A 19,576-nucleotide genomic window follows, 5' to 3' on the forward strand; every position below is an offset into this window, starting at 1 on the left:
GAATGTTATTCATTATAGACCTTGGAATCAATGATCACGGCTTAGGAAAAACTTTGAATAATTAAAACCCCCATTTAAACCGACACCAAACCGCCAACTACACCGAATCCGTCGGTTAACTTCCGGTTTGGATTCGGTCTTGCGGCATTACTGGAGAAGAAAACAACCCCTTCCATCTTAAGTGATTGATTTTTTTTTGTATGTTAAACGCATGAACATGTTACATGTACATCCTAATTTTCAATCTTTCATAGACATATTATATGGGCCGCGACGCGACAAAAGGGCCCTTAGCGCTGCAAAGCACTGACGCAGTAGACCCGCGCGAAAGTCGAGTGAAACAAAACTCAGTTCAAATATTATATCATATTGTCCTACAAAGGGGTCGTAAAAACCTGCCAGCGCAAGAACCCATGACCCTCATTATTCTTGGCGTGCGGACTTCAAGCCACTCAACTACACAGTTTTCTTTGAAAGAAGTCGTTACAATTATATATTGATTTTAATATCCTGATCTATATACTGACCGAGATGAAATATGAGCAAGTGAAGGGTTAGCCTAAGGGAGGATTGTGAACATGCAGGTGAATACAAAATATATTCCTTTCCTCGTAACCAATAACAATTTTCCTATATTAAATCTATGATAAAGGGATGATACAGTATTCAACAGGCTAAATTATCTGAGTCTCTCGTAACATTTAACACATCTTAATAACTATTTAACCAAAAACATTTTGTTGTAAGATATTGAGAACACGAAACTTATGTCAGATTCAGTATTATTTTGTTGTTAATATTAAAGCACATAAATCTTATCTAGATGGGCATGACGTCAATTGTCCCATGCTCTTCATGGTTTATTCAGCTACAATAACCAAGGGATTGGTATTAAGCCCACAAAAACATTGTGATTATGTAAATACACATCTTCTATCACAATATGTTGCATGTAGAGCTTTAAATCATGGGTGACATGATTGACATTACAATTCTAGTCTGAAATTGTTTGATTATTTCCAAGCATATTTGAGTTCAGTGAACACATTCCTTCAGCCGTGGCATTTTCCAGCAGTCACACAACGTTCTCAATGCAATTGCAAAACGTCTTTAGAACTTTGATTGTTTAGAGTATGTTTAGTTACGTCCCAACAACGTTTCGCGTTTTTGTATGGTTACAATTAGCGACGTCTGATATTAACAACCAAGGTGTACTTCAAATAGCTTGTTATCTATACGTGTAAGATGACAAGCCGTAGGTAAGTGGGTCTCTTTGGTTACAAATTTCTTCTCCATTCTTTGAATTGTTGAGAGGCAGCTAGTTGTGTATTATGATCAGGTATGACCGAATACTAGAAAATCGGTGGGTTCAGCTGACATAATTATGCCACGCAAGGCAGCTTAGCCCACCAATTTTTCCTGTGCAGTTCTGTAATCGAAGAATTGTTTGTAGGCAGGGGCGGATCCAGCCGGCGACAAGGGGGGGGGGGGGGGCGGGGCCCAAATCTTGAGAAAAAAATTTAGCGCCGAATCAGCCGGCCATTGAAAGGAGAACCACTTTTTTTCTTTTTCTTTTTTCTTTTTTTTTTTTTTTTTTTTTTGGGGGGGGGGGGGGCCTGCTTTTGTTTCTTTTGTAAAAAAAGGTTAAATTTACGTTATTATCGTATTTTATTAACAGTTTAAGGGGGCTAGGGGGGGGGGGGGCAGGCCGGAAAATCGCCACGTGGATCCGCGCCTGTTTGTATGAACCAAAATCATGAAAACGGGCCACATTAAAGATACTATGCCCCTTTTGCAGCCAACATCAAAATCTGTAGAACTTTGCAGAAATTATGAATATGTCATGTATGTCCTATCTGTGAAATGTAAACGTTAGCAGTGTCCTAATATTCAAATGATGCAAAGAAACCCGTTTACTTGCTAGACTTCACTGTCAGACACTATTGGGTGACTGACTGGCTTTTTATTCTTCTTTGGTAATAACATACATAAAATGAGCTGTAAAGGGAACATGAGCATTTGTCTACATCAATAACCCACTTCTTGTAATGGCCAAAATTAAACTGGTTGAATCTTTGCGCAGTATTAAACGTATGACCATTCGGTACAATGGTCTGGAAATCAGACTATTACTTACTGCAAATAGGACATAGTACCTTTTAGCTATCAGTGATACATACTGACAAATATAATGAAAATGAAGGAGAATGGTCGCGAGTTTGTCATGAGTTTGACATTGTTTTTCAGTAACAGAGAACAAGACATTGCAGAATATTAATATAAGTTTCACATGCTATAAGACGGTCGGGATGGAAAAGCTTTAGTGAATCAGACAGCTTGTAATTTGAGAGATTTATGCCGGGTAATGTCTTAGATGAGAGATCTGTGTAAGTTCACATTACAAATCCACTCGAACTTAAACATGGTGAAATGAGGTATTTGACCAAGAAGCATCGATTGACTTACGTCAGAATTTCAATTTTATTTAAGTGAATTGAATTTAAAGCTAAGCAACTATTCAAATAAAACATCAACAACTAAAAATCAAAGTAAAAGGGCCTAGTCATCCAATGATTGATTGATTGATTGATTGACTGATTGTTTGTTTGATTTGTTTATTTATTGATTGAATTATTGATTGATTGATTGATTTACTAATTGATTGGTGGGTTAGTTGATTGATTGATTGATTGATTTGTTGGTTGGTTGGTTGGTTGATTTGTTTATTTATTGATTGAATTATTGATTGATTGATTGATTTACTAATTGATTGGTGGGTTAGTTGATTGATTGATTGATTGTTTGTTTGATTCATTTATTTATTGATTGAATTATTGATTGATTGATTTACTAATTGGTTGGTTGGTTAGTTAATTGATTGGTTGGTTGATTGATTGATTGATTGATTGGTTGGTTGATTGTTTGTTTGATTGATTGATTTGTTGGTTGGTTGGTTGGTTGATTTGTTTATTTATTGATTGAATTATTGACTGATTGATTGATTGATTTACTAATTGATTGGTTGGTTAGTTGATTGATTGATTGATTGATTGGTTGATTGGTTGGTTGATTAATTTTTTGATTGACTGGATGATTGTTTGATTGAATGGTAGATTGACTGATTGTTTAATTAATTGATTGATTGTTTGATCTGTTAATTCATTTATTTATTTGATATATAAGTAGCTTTACTTAATTGCTTAACATTTATTTATTTATTCGTTTGTTTGTACATTCTATTATTTATTTCTTTACTAACTTGTTTATTTGGTTATCTATTTGTTTACTTACTTGTTTATTTACTGATTAATGTGTGTGTTTCGATCGATCAATTATTAATCAATTAATTAATTCATTCATTCATTTTTCTATTATAATATATTTATCTACTTGTTTGTATCTTGATTTGTTTAATGAATTGATTATTTATCAATTTATTGATTTATTGATGTTCGTTTATTTTCCATATGATCACAAATATATGAATTATTTAAAATGGTCACATAAAATCATACAAAGAAAAAAGATTCGTCATAACCAAAGCTAAAAGTACTATATGTTCACACAATATATGTACATAACATGTGAACAATACATAATGGAACAGCGTTTGGCCAACAAAAAAAAAACAAATAAGAAAAAGAGAAAGAGGAAAAGTAAGAAAGGGAAAAAAAAAAAAAAAAGGACATACCAATATTTGTGGAGATTCGTGGAATCATAACTGCAGTCATCATATAAGGTGGTGGTAAAGCGCATTCACGCGTCGAGGTTTTATATATATATATATATATATATATATATATATATATATATATATATATATATACAAGAAACCATAAAAGTACACGAAAGAAAAGAAAGGGATAAGTTCGAATCAGAAAGTCCACTTCTAACTGTCGAATTGTAAAATAACTGTGGCAGCTCTCGGGATTCATTTGAGAAATAAGTTGTGATTTCTAATCAGTATACACTTGATGGAATAAATTGAAATAAAATCCGACATCCTAACATACCAAGTAGAACTGTCGTCTCATTCTTTCTATCCTTTATAAGCTTTGCGTTTTGCTGTACAGAAAATTCTAGTGACCTTGCTTGGTATACTATTTTACTATGCCGATCAGGACGGAATTGCACAATGTATTTCGAACTATGGTTCCTTTGCATTGTGTTGTACGGAAACACATTTTCATTTGTGTTTTCACTGATTAATTTGTTAATTGCTTTCTGAGCACCTGGGAAAACTTCAACCCGCATCGAATCATCCTGAACCATGCATGTCCTGGTAATTGATATCCACAGAGAACTCTTTAGAATGGAGGACACGGTCTCTCGCCAAACGAGAAGTGTTGAAAAGGGTATTTTACGGAAACCATTAATGATCGCAACACAACATACCGATCATAACATTGTCTCATGAACGTGTCTATGCTACCAAGTGTAAAGCTGAGTCAACAGAAGGGTACATTTTATGATAGTCATGTAGTTAGGGAGAAAACATGTCCTCAAATTTTTAGACTTCTCGGTGGATATTATTTATCGGGATATGGTACCACTTAATGGACCAGTTGATAGGGCAAGGACAAAAGGGAAACGAAAAGGGGGAAAAAGAAGTATTCATCATTATCAGTTCAATATAATTAACAACCAACCATTTCAAGAGAAGATCATAGCATTGGGATTTATCATCAAACATGATTTAGATACACTTTATTTCACATCGATTATACGTATAACATTTTAGCTGAGGTTTACCTCTGTAAATGTTTATCTGGGCAGGTACAACTACTCTATTGTCTGACATTGCAAACCCATTCCCCCCCCCCCCAGTATGTCATATCTTTATTTGATTCAATGGGTACCTGGCATTGCTTGGGTTAATGGTAATTGAGACGCCATTAGGTAGAACTCTATTACTAATGCTGAGGCTAATCTAGGTAAATGAGACCATATCATTATCATTTACTCGATTGATTTTTTTTAAAATGCCCCTGCCCCTGCCCTCTATATCAGGCTCCATATTTCCCACTCGATCAATGTCTTGCTCTCTCTCTCTCTCCCTCTCTCCCTCATCTCAAACTCGTATAGTCCCACACACGTTACTTTCCCCAACCTCCCCAAAAGCACACACACTCCCTCCCACACCCACACTTCACCCAGATGCTATTCATGCGATTGCCTTCTCATAAATGTTATTGCAGCGATCATATTTACAATCGACACAAATCATAATTGACAAATACTTTAACGTTTTATATACTTCATCCTAAATAATGAGCCATTCGTTTCAGAAGAGGTATGATCTCATTTTGATTTCAGAAGTAAACGAACGATACTTCAGGGAATTATTTGGGCTATGTTCTTTTAATAGAGAATTACTTTTAAAATCTCGTTATTCCACGAACTATGACAACCATAGTTTACTTTCCTGATTTTGTGATCAATATTTGACCAATCTACATGTAACTCATCGAGCATGTCGAGTAATAAAAGATGAAGATCCAATGCGTTACGAAAATATAAATGACAAGAGTTCCTATTTCTGGCTGTTCATTTTCACTATTATATCTTATTACATACATTCCCTGGTCTTTCTTCAGAAGATGGAATCTGTACAGAGCGGAAATTGTCTGACAAATTACTCTTTGCTAGAGTCAATCATTAAAGAGCAGTGAAAGACTCAATCACGATGACCTGTTGGTCACCCCTTTACTCACTTCAGATTCACACAATCAATTACCAAGACCACTCCTTACCCAGGCATCTTAATTAATAACATAGAACAACATGCAAGGATGTTAAAACATCTCAATATACAACTTAATTTGTTTTTCTTCATCAACGCCTAACCTATTTTCGAGTTTCCTGAATAGGGATGTTCGTAAGTTTACCTCGCCTTAGACAACCCTCACAACACCTCACATGTAATTTGTTATTCAAGCTTTCTCCTGCACACGATGGCATCGGTAATTGATGGCACTTTCTCCTGGAGGGGGAATGCACTAATGCATTGGTGAAAATGAGGATCAAGAGTCTATGAATTTCAATGAAGAGCGGACCTATCGAGGAGAAAGAAGAAGAAGAAGAAGAAGAAGAAGAAGAAGAAGAAGACGAAGAAGAGGAAGAAGAAGAAGAAGAAGAGGAGGAAGAAGAAGTGGAATAAAATGAAGAAGAAGAAGGAGAAGGGTAGTAATAATAATAAAAGAAGAAGATATGGAGATGAAGAAGAAGACGAAACGAAGAAGGAGCAAAAGAACAAGATGATGGAGAAGAGAAGATGATGAAAAAAAGGAAGAGAAGGAACGAGAAAGAGAAACAAAAACAAGAAGAATAAGAAATGAAGATAAAGAAGAAGAAATGATGATGAAACAGAGAAGGAGGAAGAAGACGAAGAAGAACAAAGGAACCACAATGATAAGAAGAAATTGATAGTTTTAGGACAGTCGATGATTTTGAATCTATCATTTATCTATCTATCTATCTTTCTATCTACATAAGTTAGTTGACCCCCAAATGGAATTTATGCGCTTGTTATACCAATGCCATTTGTTTCCACCACTGTACGAATCTGTGTCAAATATGTATATATACGAAGTCGATTATTGAAGTAGACTCCTTGAAGGTTCTTTAAAAGTGATAATCATGCAACATCTTGGCGATGTGTAGTGAAGAGCTCTTAAATACCTTCGCCACATGCAACAACAAACACACACTAAACACAAAGGTAATTATTAAGTGCTTTAATCATCATGACCGGGGTAATAATATGTTCCTCGCCTAAAAACAAAGTATTAGGCGCATTATAAATGTGAGCTATTATTATTATTATTATTATTATTATCAAACATTTATTAAAATCATACCGTTTGAATATATTTGAGGGAAATCTTGGGAATTTCATGATAACCCATGTTTTTTTCTGAGAATTAGAGATGCGAAACGATAATAATCTTTTACATTCGAGCTCTATATATGTCATAAACTGGGAACTAGACAAATATAAGAACCATAATTCTTTGATCTTATACGAACATATTAAAAAAAATAGATGTTAGACAAACCCTTCTCATTTTAGATAAATACAGAAGTTACAAAGGGCACCCGTTCATTGTTTGTTCTGGTGTTAACCCTAAGTAATACCCCATCTTCTCCAAGGAGACCGACCTCGGTGGGTTTGGAGTCGGTATGGAGTCGGTTTGGCGGTGTAAATAAGTAGCACTAAACGATGTATCTAGGTCGCCTTGAATTAGATTAGTTAGGGATAATTGATAACTTAAGTTGTTGGAATGCTCTTAAGCAAAGATGGAATATTGCCGCAGCATGTGTGCATTGTCGGTACATTACATTCGCTACTGACTCAATATTACATTGGGGCTAAGTAATAAGCGGCACGTGTGAGCTCCAGGTAGACCAGGCCACATTAAGAGATCATGTTTGCTACCTAGTTCGCTCTAATCTAATTGACACCTCCCTAATGATCGGTTGAACTGACCGGTTTTTGATCTCGAGCAGGTGATGCATGACTCCCAGGGAGGCGCAGCAGTCCTCTCCCGCTCGTTAGATGCTCAACAAGGGTATGAGGTGAATCTTTATCCTGCATCAAAGGCCCGAAGACAATGGCTATAACGGCACTAACGGGAGTTGACAGCGCCTAACAACTTCATTTGCGACATATCATTTTTCATAAATCCTTGCTATATCAAACATAGAAATCCTAACGACATTGCACGAGGTCCCTACACGTGCTCCAGTGCCAATGATGAAAGTCAGGTGCTTGAAATAGAATCCTGTCTACTCTCCACGTTGTTATCCTCTACAAAAAGCGGTCTTTTAAAAGATGTATTATTCAAAGATAAACACTCGATTATGCCCATCTCCCCGAACTTTCCTAGATAAAAGAATTATTCTCACTCCTTCTCTTTCCTTGTCCTCTCTCTCTCTCTAGATATATATATATTTTCCCTCTTACATTTTCTCCTTTTCTCAGTTTCTATCATTGTCTTCCCCTCTCCCTCCCTCTTATTTATATTTTCCCTTCTCGCTAATCAGGCGACGTGCCATACAGCAGGTGCCACATGGCGGTGTCCTTTTATTTTTTCCCGGGTGCTGTTGGCCACATTAAATGCCTATTTTAAGCTGATTTGCCACCAATAAAACGTCAGACGTAGTTAGATAGCATCAAGTAACTCGTCCATTAATAATTTATGAGAACTAGATGGCATTATAGGCCTATCTTGACTATGCAGAAAGAATCAGGGCAGATAAAAAAAAATCTAGATCGGTTTAAGAAACTCCTTTCCATCATCCAAATGTGTGTTTCCTTCGCCTTGTTGTGCTATCACTGCCTCTGTCCTCGATGTCCAATGTTTTGAACTTCTAGCGTAAAGATCTCATTTGAGTAAGGGCCTATTTTTTTCTCCTACGGGCTAAAAACATCTCTTGCTCCATTATGACCTTTCCTGTTTTGAAATTTTGCTAGAGAAGCGAGGCAGCCGACCAGAATTATTGCTTTTTAGTGGACCCCTCTGTTTCCAATATGTATTTCTACATTGTTGTAAATATTTATAATTGATTTGTAATGTTTTGTGGAAACATTAATAAATTGAATTGAATTGAATTGAATTATTGTACTGTAACAATTTATAACATTTCATCAAAATGGACGAAAGAAGATATTATAATTTTTAAAAAAAGGGGAAAGCCCGAATTTTAATGGGTGATTTCAAAATTCTTAGGAGCTGCAGCCCACTTGCCCCACTCCCTCCTACGTTACGTCAACGCATGACAACCTTTCGAACGCAACTAAAATTGGGTATATCCTATATGATCATTTCCCATATGACTTGAGCGCAGAATAATACTTATGATATTGATATCATGTTTATCGCAATAATGCCCCTTTTGCAGTGGCTGAGATTACAATTCGTTCCATTTCTCTTTCCTCGTTTGTACAGTATCCTAACTGAGGGGGAGTAATAGGGAAAGGTGTGCGCAGGTACCACTTATATCGATTGTAGTATTGAAACATAATGTGGTCCTGAAAATGGTTAAATCTTGAGGCGTGTACGAAATAGAGTCGACGAAGAAACTCTCATGGAAATCAAAACATTATCAGATTCACCCAAACCTATTTCCATCCATCAACAAAAAATGTAAGTAAATGAGATAGAGATAGCGGTCATCGTGTACTGTTGATCGTAGGCCTTTGCAAGTACTGTAAAATGGTAATAATTAGCATAAATTTCATATCACAACTATGCTTTTTGAGTAGTACTTGAAATAATCAATAATGTCGGAAAGGAAAGTGTTAACAACAACATGACCGCGAGGTAAATAGGTAAAATATCAAAGAGTTGAAAATACAAAAACAAAGTGACAGTGTACACGGTAGAAAATTGTATTGTTTACTCATCACATAACAGAGAGAGAGGGAGAGAGAGGGAGAGAGAGGTTGTGTGTGAGAGAGAGATGTAGAGAGATAGAGGGGGAGAGAGAGAGAGAGAGAGAGAAAGAAAGAAAAAAAAAGGGATAGAAAAAATGAAATACTCCCATAGTGTTGGTACTTTAAACACACTGTATTCATATTGTGGCGACAAACTTTAAACATCATTAGAACCCATAGATAATCAGATGGGCTACGTAATACAGCTTGTCCAACATATTGAATTTATTAATTTATTTGTATTTCGCCAGAGTAGCCCATTCAACAAAAGTTGGTCTTGAATGGGTGATGAACATGCAAATAGTCTGTCAGAATATTTCAACACTGTTTCACACTGTTTAACCATACGTCATTTTCGATAGCGCATTCTAACTGCGGTAAATTAATGATATCAAAGTTATAATTTGGATGTTAAATATTGGATATCATGAAATCTCTAGTAGCCACTAGTTTAGATGCGTCTGTTGTGTAATACTCTTCAATACATTATACAATTCCCAGGGAAATTGTACACTCATTAATAATGGAAATTACAAAAATGAGAATAATAACAAAAACACATCGAAAATCGATTAACTGTAAGTATGTTAAGCGTGGGTGATAAGAGCTACGATTCGTATCAATGGCTTTGGCTTGTCACCAAATCTTACTTTATATCTCGACCATAATCGTGAATATTTGGTGATGAATATCTTAAAGAGTGCTTCATAGCCGCCGTGTAGGTGTCAATTGGGATATGGGGACCAATCAAATGAATAATTAAAAAGTTTTCCATTTTCAATATTCATCAATCAATGTTACATTCGTGTAAAGAGATAAAGTCTCGATAGGGTACTATCAAGATAGTCTGTCAAATATTAATTGCTAATGACTTTTTGTAATGTTAAGAGCGCGACGAATTTCTGTGAACGATTCTTCACATTTCGACATTATTCTTCCTATGAGATGGCGTCGAATATTAGTCACAAGGGAATAATTAGCCGATATCTTCAGTCATATGTGATATTGCCTAACTTCACCTTCGCATGGGTTTTAAGTTGCACAGTAGTAGCTATTTTTGTTTGCACATTTTGCACTTCAATATTTTTTTGGGAAAACACCAAGACTTCAATTTACAGCGTTCCACTTCAATAGCCAATTTAATTAACGTAACCTGATATATGGGTCAGTGTAACGGTTTACAAAACCTCTAGCGAACACTGTGTTGATTATCACAAAGGGGGAAAAAAAACTGGCAGACAGCCAATTTACTTGAATATATAACTCGAAACATTTTGGAAAAGAAATGCAAACATATGGTGGCCCTGAAGGGACATCGCGAATAGACTAAATCGTGAAAAATATGCGATAAAATTCACGATATCGTCAATTTTATCGCATATTTTTCACGAAGAAATTCACGAAATTGACGATATCGTGAACTTTATCGTGAACTTTTCACGATGAAATTGACGATATCGTGAATTTTATCGTGAAAAGTTCACGATATAAAGTTCACGATATCGTCAATTTTATCGTGTACTCTATCGTGTACTCTATCGTGTACTCTATCGTGTACTCTTCTGACGGGCGCTTCGTAAACAAAACCAGCCCTAGCTGGGGGAGACAGAGAGAAGGAAAAAAGGGAAAGGGAAAGAGAAGATAAAAGGAAAGAAAGAATAATAAGAAGAAAAGAGGGAAACGGGGGGGGGGGGCGAAGGGCTCTTGCCTCCTCCTCCAGGCTCCCCCCCCTCCCCGCCAAAAATTAAATCAGAGAGAGAGAGAGAAGGGTAAGGGAAAGGGAAAGAGAAGATAAAAGGAAAGAAAGAAGAGGAAGAAGAAGAAAAGAGGAAAACGGGGGAAGGGCGAAGGATTCTTGCCCCCCTCCCCCCCCGCCAAAAAATAAATCAGAGAGAGAGAGAGAAGGGAAAGGGAAAGGGAAAGAGAAGATAAAAGGAAAGAAAGAAGAGGAAGAAGAAGAAGAAAAGAGGGAAACGGGGGCGAAGGGCTCTTGCATCCCCCCGCCAAAAAATAAATAAGAGAGAGAGAGAGAAGGAAAGGGAAAGAGAAGAAAGAAAGAGAAAAACGAAAAAGAGGGAGAATAGGAAAGAAAGGAAAAGAAAGAAAAGAAAGGAGGCAAGAGCCCTTCGCCCCTGTTTCCCTCTTTTCTTATTCTTTTTCCTCTTCTTTCTTTCCTTTTATATTTTCTTTCCCTCTCCCTTCTCTTTACCTTTATGGCGGGAGGGGGGAGGGGGAGGTAAGAGCCTTTCGCCCTTCCCCCGTTTCCCTCTTTCCGTCTTCTTCTTCTTTCTTTCCTTTTATATTTCCTTTCCCTTTCCCTTTCCCTTCTCTCTATCTCTCTCTCTCTCTCCTATTTATTTGTTGGCGCGGGAGGGGGGGAGGAGGCAAGAGCCCCTCTTTTCTTCTTATTCTTCTTCCTTTCCTTTTTTATTCCCTTTCCCTTTCCCTTCTCTCTCTCCTTATTTATTTTTTGGCGGGGGGGGGGGGGAGTGAGGAGGAGGCAAGAGCCCTTCGCCCCCCCCCCCCGTTTCCCTCTTTTCTTCTTATTATTCTTTCTTTCCTTTTATCTTCTCTTTCCCTTTCCATTTTTTCCTTCTCTCTGTCTCCCCAGCTAGGGCTGGTTTTGTTTACGAAGCGCCCGTCAGGAGAGTACACGATAGAGTACACGATAGAGTACACGATAAAATTGACGATATCGTGAACTTTATATCGTGAACTTTTCACGATAAAATTCACGATATCGTCAATTTCATCGTGAAAAGTTCACGATAAAGTTCACGATATCGTCAATTTCGTGAATTTCTTCGTGAAAAATATGCGATAAAATTGACGATATCGTGAATTTTATCGCATATTTTTCACGATTTAGTCTATTCGCGATGTCCCTTCAGGGCCACCATACAAACAAGAGGATAGTACATCAAACCAATGAGCTTAGGCATACAAAAATCCTACATCATTGATTAAACACAGGAAAAAAAAAATCTTGGCCTCAAGGCCTCGAGGGGGGGGGGGGGGGGGGGGGGGGGGGGGTGGCGTTGCTTATTAAATTATCAATTTAGTCTTAAAATACAAAATAAGATTTATAGAAAAATTACTGAGAAATCGCCCAATTTTTATGCCTCCGTTACGAAGTAGCCGGAGGCATTATGTTTTCGGGTTGTCCGTCCGTACGTCCCGTTCTGTGATCGCGTTATCTGAAGAACCGATGGATGGATTCCTGCCAAACTTTGGTCATGTATGTATCTTGCAGAGCCGATGAACTGATTAGATTTTGGGGTCACGAGGTCAAAGGTCAAAGGTCACAGGGCTCATTATGTATGCTGAAACAGCTCGTGATCGCGTTATCTCAAGAACCGATTGATGGATTCCTGCCAAACTTAGGTCATGTATGTATCTTGCAGAGACGATGAACTAATTAGATTTTGGGGTCACGAGGTCAAAGGTCAAAGGTCAAAGGTCACAGGGCTCATTATGTATGCTGAAACAGCTCGTGATCGCGTTATCTCAAGAACCGATTGATGGATTCCTGCCAAACTTAGGTCATGTATGTTACTTGCAGAGCCGATGAACTGATTAAATTTTGGGGTCATGAGGTCAAGGTCAAAGGTCATGCGGCTCATTATGTATGCAAAAATAGCTTGTGAACGCTTTCTCAGAACTGACAGATGGATTACTATTTAACTCGGGACATCTTGCAGAGCCAATGAACTGAGTAGATGTTAGGGTCATGTGGTCAAAGATCAAAGGGTCATATATGTATTTGAGAAATTGCTTGTAATCACGATATTCTGAGAACCTGTTAATGGATTACAATTGAACTTGAATTTGAACAATTTCTTCTGTTTTGGTTTGTAAAATTGCTTTATGACGGAGGCATCATTTCGACTGCGCGCAGTCGAAGTCCCATCTAGTTAAAATATGAGGTGGGCGTCGGCTGAATAGTCTTTATTTAATCATTATTAGTGCCGCAACTCCTCATCCTGCCTATATAAATCTATGCCTATGCTTAGGAAGGTGAAGGTCGTAGCTGTCTTCGTATTTGCAGACCTTTTGCAGAATTTTTCTGAAATGAAATCATGAATCACGAGATGAATGTGTTTTTTTGTAGCCAATCAATGCATGATCTACTTCACATAAACGAAAGGGGAACAAAATGCAACGTTTAAAACCTGCTTGGTGTACCCCCCCCCCACCCACAAATCAAATCTACTATGATTCTATGTTTATTGATAGGGCAAAAAGTATTGAAATAGACTCAAATAGTCGGGAAATATTTTATTTTCTCTCTCCCATATAACCGTTCCTAGATTAAACGACCTCCCTTGACCCATCCCCACCTTTTCATTATATCATCTTCATAGTAACCCTGCAGGAATGTTTCCTATCACTGCACATGAAGCAAGAAGTGTTTACTGGAACCAGGACATCGATATCTCTAAAACATGGAACCTGGAGCTTCGTTCATCGATCATAGGCAAATAAAAAAAAGTAGAGCAGATATTTTTTTTGAGGTTGGGGGGGGGGGGGGGGGGGGGTGTTGAATGAGGTGATATCTCCGAGGAGTCTGTCCTAGTTAACAGCGGAGGAGGCTTACCCGGAAAGCCATGGTCCTGGTTTTGCCGCTAGAGGGCCCACACACTCGTCAAACTTGAACAAACTTCAATGTTCATTGGCGACAAAGAATTAATTTATGTTCATCAAGCCAAAGTCCTCGGAATTATTTTACAATCAAACCTAAAGTGGGATAGTCATGTATCCGATCTCACAAAAAGGTGTAATAGGAAGTTATTTATGTTTCGTTGCCTTAAGAAGTATGGATTGCCTGTAGATGACCTTTTACTAATATATAAAGGATACATTCGTTCGATTTTAGATTATGGGGTACCGGTTTTTAATGGTAATTTAACAAAAACTCATGTATATATTTTAGAACGTATTCAGAAAAGAGCTTGCAAAATCATTTTAGGACGTCAGTAGGAAAATTATGAAGCAGCATTGGAAACGTGCAATCTATGTTCATTAGAAGCAAGACGTAAGCAGTTATGTATAGACTTTGCAAATGCACTTGTCAAACACCCACAATTTAAAGAATGTTTACCTCTTAGACAACAAAGCACTTATTCTCTAAGATCTCAATCAAAGTTTAAACAATACCAATGTAAAACAAAACGCTTCCAGTGTAGCTCTCTTCCTTACTTTATAAATCTTTTGAATAAAATGTAATATCAATATTTTTAGAATTTCACAGTCCATGATTGAAATATGTGAATGAATTTTGATAGTTTTTATCTTAATTTTCTGCAATACTGAATATTTCTTGCCATCTCCCCTCATCTGTAATGATAAGGTACCCTTTGTCTGTCTCTTCCTCTCTTCAACCCTCTCTCTCTTTCCGTCTTTCTCTCCCGTCCCCTTTCTCTTTCTTTCTCTCCTTCTCTCTCTTTGTCATCACTCCAACTCTCCCTCTCCTACACCTCTCCCTATCTCTTTCTTTTTTTAACAAAAATTTGAATCTGATCAATGAATGTTTATGAAATGTCTATATGTTTGATTATTGATTTATGTCATATGTTGTGTTATTTCAATTTGAATTGCAATTGTATTGTATATAACCTTGTGAAATGGATCGCAATTCAGCCATTGGCTGCGATGATCTTTTTAATAAAAACCATTTCTATTTCTTGTCATTCAAGCTCCTCAGAATCGCCTCCAGAATTGGCACCCTTTCAGAAAACTTGTTAAATCATATGTGTACCTATGACTCACAAATTCCAAGGGATGTTGTTTATTCTTTTTCAGCAAAAAGCATTATATTTTGTGGCAAATGCTTGAAACAGGAAGTGGATCTTCGCTATAAGAATGAATAAAATATGTGGCAACTATTGAATCCACAGTAGAAAATAGGTTTGAGGAAAGCACTTACTATTTATATCCACTGCGTAACATTTCTCCAGGGCTATACATACACTGTATTGCCATTTTCCACATGCATTCTTGAGTCTAGTTCTTGATATCAATTACAGTGGCTGTATCTTTACTTCTCTTCCTCGAGATTCAATACATAGAGGGAAGGTTTACCTTGATAACAGGCCACTCTTGCCATGTAAAAGCGGTAGAAAACAGGTACATGAATCTGATTTCGTGTGAATAGGAATTGAGAGAGATGTGAGGGTAACATGTCTAAAATTAGTATACTTTCAAACCAAAATGTAAGTGGCTAGATATTGTTCTGTGTTAATCTAGTTCTGTGCTACTCTTTGTTAATTAATTTTTCTTTCTTCTGTTTGTTATCCTGACATCTACAATACTACATGAAATGGATATGACGAATTGCTTTAGTAATCAGTATAAAAGAAAATCAAAGTATAGCATAATTTTGCAAGTAGGCCTAATAATGGACTCGAGGAAGAACAAGTGATTGAAAAGGAATGTATATGCATCTATTCTCAGCCATATTATATGGGACTTTCCCGGACGTAGGCAAACTTTATTTTTCTTCAATGCAATAAAAGGGAATCAAATAACCGGATGGCTTCTCAGCTAATTTGAAAAAGAAACCGGTAAGTTAGATCCCCAATGAGGGCAAAGCGTGAATGCCTATTCAGCCAATTTAATTTAAAAGGAATATTGAATTTCACGGAAAGATCGACGCCGGATTCTTGACCATTCTTGTGTGTTTGAGTGTTAAGACTTCAACTGGCGTCTACAAAGTTGGCGTGGAGAGCTCTTTCTCTAACCCTTTATTTATCAAATCAATGAGTATTAACAACTTCAATAAAAGCACAATAACAAACTCCAATCTTGTACTCGAACGTAAGTTTTAATAACTTTAATACATTTTAATTTATTTAATTATAAAGGTTATGTGAGATCTGTGAAAACTTTATTTTCATACAACCAGCATTCAAGCATTGTATTAAAGAAAAAGAGCGGAAATATTAATATCATTTTGCTGTCTTTATGTGGAGTAATACGCAAACGCACCCACACACACGCACCAACACACACACACACACAGACACACAGACATGCACAAAAGAAACCCACATCTTTATGGAAACAGTGAAACTAAGAATAATTTACGTGTAGCTCTATCAAGAAGCTTTTGCTTTGTTTCCTTTAAATAACTTGAAAAATGTGAAAGACAAGGATTTCGACACCAGATGCTTTAAAAAGTGAAGCAAAGTCAACAAAATAGAATAGTAGTTGAAAATCTCCCTTCTAAATGAGAATTAATTTAAAAACATAACTGCTTGATACTAAAAACATGCATCTATCACTTCACAAGAGCAATATAATTATGAGCAATATAAGCATCTTTTTTCTTTTGGATAAGTGCCCCCTCTTCCTTTCACCATAAATTGTGTTCCTAATATAAAGCGACTAGGAGCAACTTTTTCTTTAATTTAACCCAAATCTCGCTCGCTAGGCTCTCTCGCATTTTATGTTGATATATCATTTTGTTTCTGACTAAAGATCTTTTCAGTCTTTCATGATTAGATTGTGCTTAAAATCCCCATTAGGACTGGGTTTTTTTCTTTAAAATAATATGTCGAATATGTAATCTTCAAATTTCTGTTCGCTTTCTTCGCTCGCTCGCAAATAAATGTTTTGACCATCACACCCAACTGCAAAGTATAATGCTTAATTAGTATCTTGGACCATGTAAAGAGAGAAACAAACTTTAAATCATCCCTAATAATCACAATGTAGGGTTATATACCAATGTCTAAAATATCGCATATTTTCGCTTTGAGGTTTCCCTTTGTAAGCCCCTTTTCCCCAGAAGGTGCACTTTTTTGTTGGCGCCCCCCCCCCCCCCTCACTTGTAAAGACGCTCCTTCGCCCCTGGCTCGCAGTTTAGCTCAAGCTATACAAAATAATATCATACTGATAGCTAAACTTGAGTCTCATTTATTTTCTAAATAAAATACATACTTTTCATGACCGGTAATTTCTTGAACGACGTTTAGAAAAACATCAAAAGACAGCCAAAACGATTTGAACGCACGGCTTTTTCTCTGCTCTTCGGAATAAGAAGGGCTACAAATCTAAAGCGAACGTGACTATTCTATCATTACGTCGCGTCAGCAAACATACGACACGTTCAACACATGAGCGAGTCTAAGCGACCATGATCGATCCCCTATACAGATGCGTTCTTAAACTGTTATCGTCGTCTGCTTTTTAAATAGATTCAATTTCCTTTTTGTCTCAAGTTCCCGCCAAAATATGACCTGACGCGATGAAAGGGAACAAAGTGCAATTGCCCGATGACAATGCTCTATACAACATAACATGACGAACTGGTTTTTCAAATGGAAGAAACAGTTCTATTCATGGGAACTGGTAATCTCGCACAACACTGACACTAACTCACAAAGACCCCCTCCTCCCCTCAAAAGAAAGAATAAATCGCTTGGGACACATATCAATCTGAATAGCTTCACGCTTTTGTCCATGATTGATGTTTTCTATCACATTTTTTTTTATAAAGAGCAATAAACGATCTACATTTGCGCAGTGAGCGTCTAACTGGCGGAGAGAATACATTGTTATTATTATGTACTTGATCAATCTTTACCACCTTGAATCTTAAATATCAATTGTTTGGGAGACACGCCCACATCATCATGTCACTCAAACTATCGTGTTCGCGCCAAGGCACTCATGTGGGGTTCCTTGGCGTGGAACTTTCGTACTGTTCAGATAATGTAATAATTGTGTATGTTTGTTTGTTTGTTTGTTTTATTTATTCACCATGTAAAATAACTGTTTACAGATGATAAAATTCGGTTACAATATATAATAATAATACATAGTAGGAACAATGCATAAACAAAAAATGTTTGAAGCGCAACGTCCTGGTAATTATTAGGTTTAAAATAAGACATTCTGTAATTACAAAATAAAACAAAATACAAAATCATGCACTTAATGAACCTCTTCTTGACAAAAAAATAGCACTGACATAATGTACCTCAAAAGTTATCAAGCATATTTGGAGAGAAATAATTCCTTTAGTTTTTTTGTTAAATAACAAAAGATTATTGCAAGTTCGTATTTCCTATGGCAAAGCGTTCCAAATGTCAGAACCTACATATTGAATTGATCTGTGGGCTAAAGCACTCATTGGTGTAAACAAATGGAATCAGAAGAATGTCTGGTTGGGTAGTTATGAATGTTTCTATTTAGAGTAAAATCGTTACAAAATGATAAAGGCAGTTCTTTTTTTATTAAGTCTGTACGTCTGTAGGTATACATGTAGGAATCCTCTCGGCTGGTGTTTGTGTCTAACAAGAGCAACGCTATTATTACAGATTTTCATGTATTGTAAACTTGTACATCTAATCAAGTTACCATATTATTGCCTTTATTTCCTGCATAAACAATTTATTGGTTTTTGATTGGTTGAGAGCTCTTCACGTGATAAATAAAAACAATATTTTGCAAAAAGGGCTAGCAAAATTGTTTTTAAATCTGGAAAATGTTAAATTTTGTCTGAATTTGTTTTGATATTGCTAAAAAACTGATTAGATTTGATTGAAATTCGAAATGTTTAAAATGTTCAAAAATGTATATATCAATACAATTTTTTGTGATTGTTTTATTTCGAATTTTGTTGTTGTTGATGCAGGATATAACAAAAACAAATGCAGACTGCTTTCTTTTCGAGGTACTGGTTGAAACTATTTGACTCGGGGACTCCAATAGTACCATTTGCTTCCTCAGTAAGTAGTACTATTGGAGTCACCTCTTGCCCATAGTTTCAATCAGAACCTCACATATTTGTATATATTCTGATCTATCCCATTGTTTCAAGATTCAAGATATCTTCCATTCAATACTCGCTACCTGCACGGTTGAATTGCTACTGAAACTTCATATTTAAAAATCATATACAATTTACAGAGGGAATAAAAACACATCCAAGTAAAATACAATGGCAGAAAAATTGTACACAAATTGTAAACTGAAAATGACGATAGAAATTAAATTTATTCCAACTTTATGGTCAACAGTGTTGAATTTATCATCATAATTATTGTTATAATTATTATTATTATCATCATCATCATCTTTATCATTGTTATTATCACTACTTCTACAACTACTATTATAATGTTATTAATG

The 19,576-nt window shown here is 36.4% G+C and overlaps 1 protein-coding gene across 1 annotated transcript; it reads left to right on the plus strand.

Annotated features, from left to right (window-relative positions):
* Positions 1-1,245: 1,245 nt before the first annotated feature.
* Positions 1,246-11,548, plus strand: LOC115930042 (nucleolar protein 58-like; the record flags this gene model as incomplete). The annotated part of the gene is made up of 3 exons (XM_031000431.1): positions 1,246-1,259; positions 6,267-6,342; positions 11,474-11,548. Coding segments are annotated over exons 1-3 (165 nt in total), but the record flags the coding sequence as incomplete, so codon positions are not given.
* Positions 11,549-19,576: the final 8,028 nt, after the last annotated feature.

Source organism: Strongylocentrotus purpuratus, unplaced genomic scaffold (genome assembly GCF_000002235.5).
Source record: "Strongylocentrotus purpuratus isolate Spur 01 unplaced genomic scaffold, Spur_5.0 spur5_contig_862, whole genome shotgun sequence".
NCBI lineage: Eukaryota > Metazoa > Echinodermata > Echinoidea > Camarodonta > Strongylocentrotidae > Strongylocentrotus > Strongylocentrotus purpuratus.